This window comes from Pygoscelis adeliae, unplaced genomic scaffold, assembly GCF_000699105.1.
Source record: "Pygoscelis adeliae isolate BGI_AS28 unplaced genomic scaffold, ASM69910v1 Scaffold160, whole genome shotgun sequence".
NCBI classification, from domain to species: domain Eukaryota; kingdom Metazoa; phylum Chordata; class Aves; order Sphenisciformes; family Spheniscidae; genus Pygoscelis; species Pygoscelis adeliae.
The window spans coordinates 7,716,002-7,717,633 of record NW_008824035.1 but is presented as its reverse complement, the minus strand read 5'-3'; the positions used below and the strand labels follow the sequence as shown (position 1 = coordinate 7,717,633).

General features: G+C 40.0%; 1 protein-coding gene across 1 annotated transcript in view; it reads left to right on the top strand.

Annotated features, from left to right (window-relative positions):
- Nucleotides 1-1,632, top strand: part of OSBPL6 (oxysterol binding protein-like 6) — a 51,325-nt gene that overhangs the window by 12,509 nt on the left and 37,184 nt on the right. Inside the window, exon 2 of the mRNA XM_009332387.1 lies at nt 53-148. Coding sequence (XP_009330662.1) covers nt 53-148 — 96 coding nt within the window. The remainder of the gene's footprint in view (nt 1-52; nt 149-1,632) is intronic.

The window sequence follows — 1,632 nt, the reverse complement described above, 5'->3', positions numbered from 1 at the left end:
TTTTTTTTTTTTTTTTTTTTTTTTTTTTTTTTTTTTTTTTTTTTTTTTTTAGAGTGTTCATATTTTGGAGCGGAAGGCTTCTTCGGGAAGCACAGACCCTTCTTTAAGCAAGCAGTTCCTTGAAAGCGACCCTATATCTCTATCCAAGGTAAGCAAAAGCATGGGCTGTAAGCTGGGTGATGAGTTTCCCCCTGTAGTTACAATGTAATTTGACTAACAGCTTTGGGGTATTGTTTTGTATTATTCTACCATTGAGTATATTGTGAGCCTGCCCTGGAGCTTCCTATTCCCCAGCTGAGGTGTCAGAGGGGCCAGTAATCTTTAGTAGATGTTATATTAACAAAATTAAGGATTTGGGTGGTGGTGGTGGTCTAGGTTTTTTATGCCCATGGATGGCCCCCAGGGACAAGTTTTACTATCTCAGAGTATGGGGCTAGAAGGGACTTTGAGAAATGATCCAGTCCAATCCTCTTATTAAGGTAGAGCAAATCATATCCAAGTCCAAAAGTGCTGCTAGTCAATAATGATATTAATTTAAAAAATATGTCTTAATGACATTCCTTGTGTAGTTTCTTAAAGCTTGAAATTTAAAATCTCTTGCTGAGACCTTCTTTCCTGAGGCAGAGAAATGGATAGAACTGTAGGGGTAACACCAACAGTTCCTGAAAGGTGCAGCCTCGAGTGTGGTACTTTGCAGTCAACTTCTTCCTGGCTGAGTTCCTCAGTTTTGGAATAACTGATTCCAAATAAGTCTAATTCCATGTAAAGGAGGCTTCATTTTAAGATACTTCATATGAAAAAGTAAGATTGTTACTGAAAAGGTGAGGATGCTGTGATGGAATATTTGGTGGAAAAGAAAAATCTGAAATTAAATGTCTGTGAGTTCTGAAATGGAACTGGTAAAACAAATTCAAAAGGAAACATATTCTGTTCATCCAGGGAAAATGAAATGGTTCATTCTGTTTTATTTGGAAAATAAATTCTTTGCAGTCAAAAAGACTAGGTTCAGAAAGCTGTTTGTAGTGGCTCCCTTTCTCCCAATACCTGGGGCATATGCAGACCCAGGGACTTGTGTTACCCTGGTCCTACTGCTTCGCGCAGGGCTGTTTCTCACATAATTCGTAGGCAATCACAGAAGTCCTAAAGTACTGATGCTGTACGGAGAATCGGCATTGGATGAGGACCCTTCAAGCATATCATTTTCACTCTGGTTTTCCCCCATTTCTGGCTGGTGTTGCATAATGTCTCTTGTATTGGGCCTGTCTCATCACAACACAGCTGTGGGATGGGGCACAGTTAGGATTGTTAGGATGGTTTTAAGAACAGCTTGTAGCACTGGTGCAGCAGAAGACAGGTATCCACATGGCACTGAATAATTGCTCGTTTTGTCCTTCTGTATCAGGCCTTTTGTTTAAATGAATAGCTATCTGAGACTGTGTGATTTCTAGTTGAGAAGTAATCAATACTGATGTTATCTAGTAGATAAAAGACTTATGCCTGCAGCTGATCTTCTAAAGGAGAAATCAATATAGTGAAGAATCAGTTGGCAGACTTGTGGAGAGAGATTCTCTGCTCGCCCCAGGGGACTCCTAGTTTAATTTGCCCCCCTCAAGTGCCAGGTGCTTCTTTGTA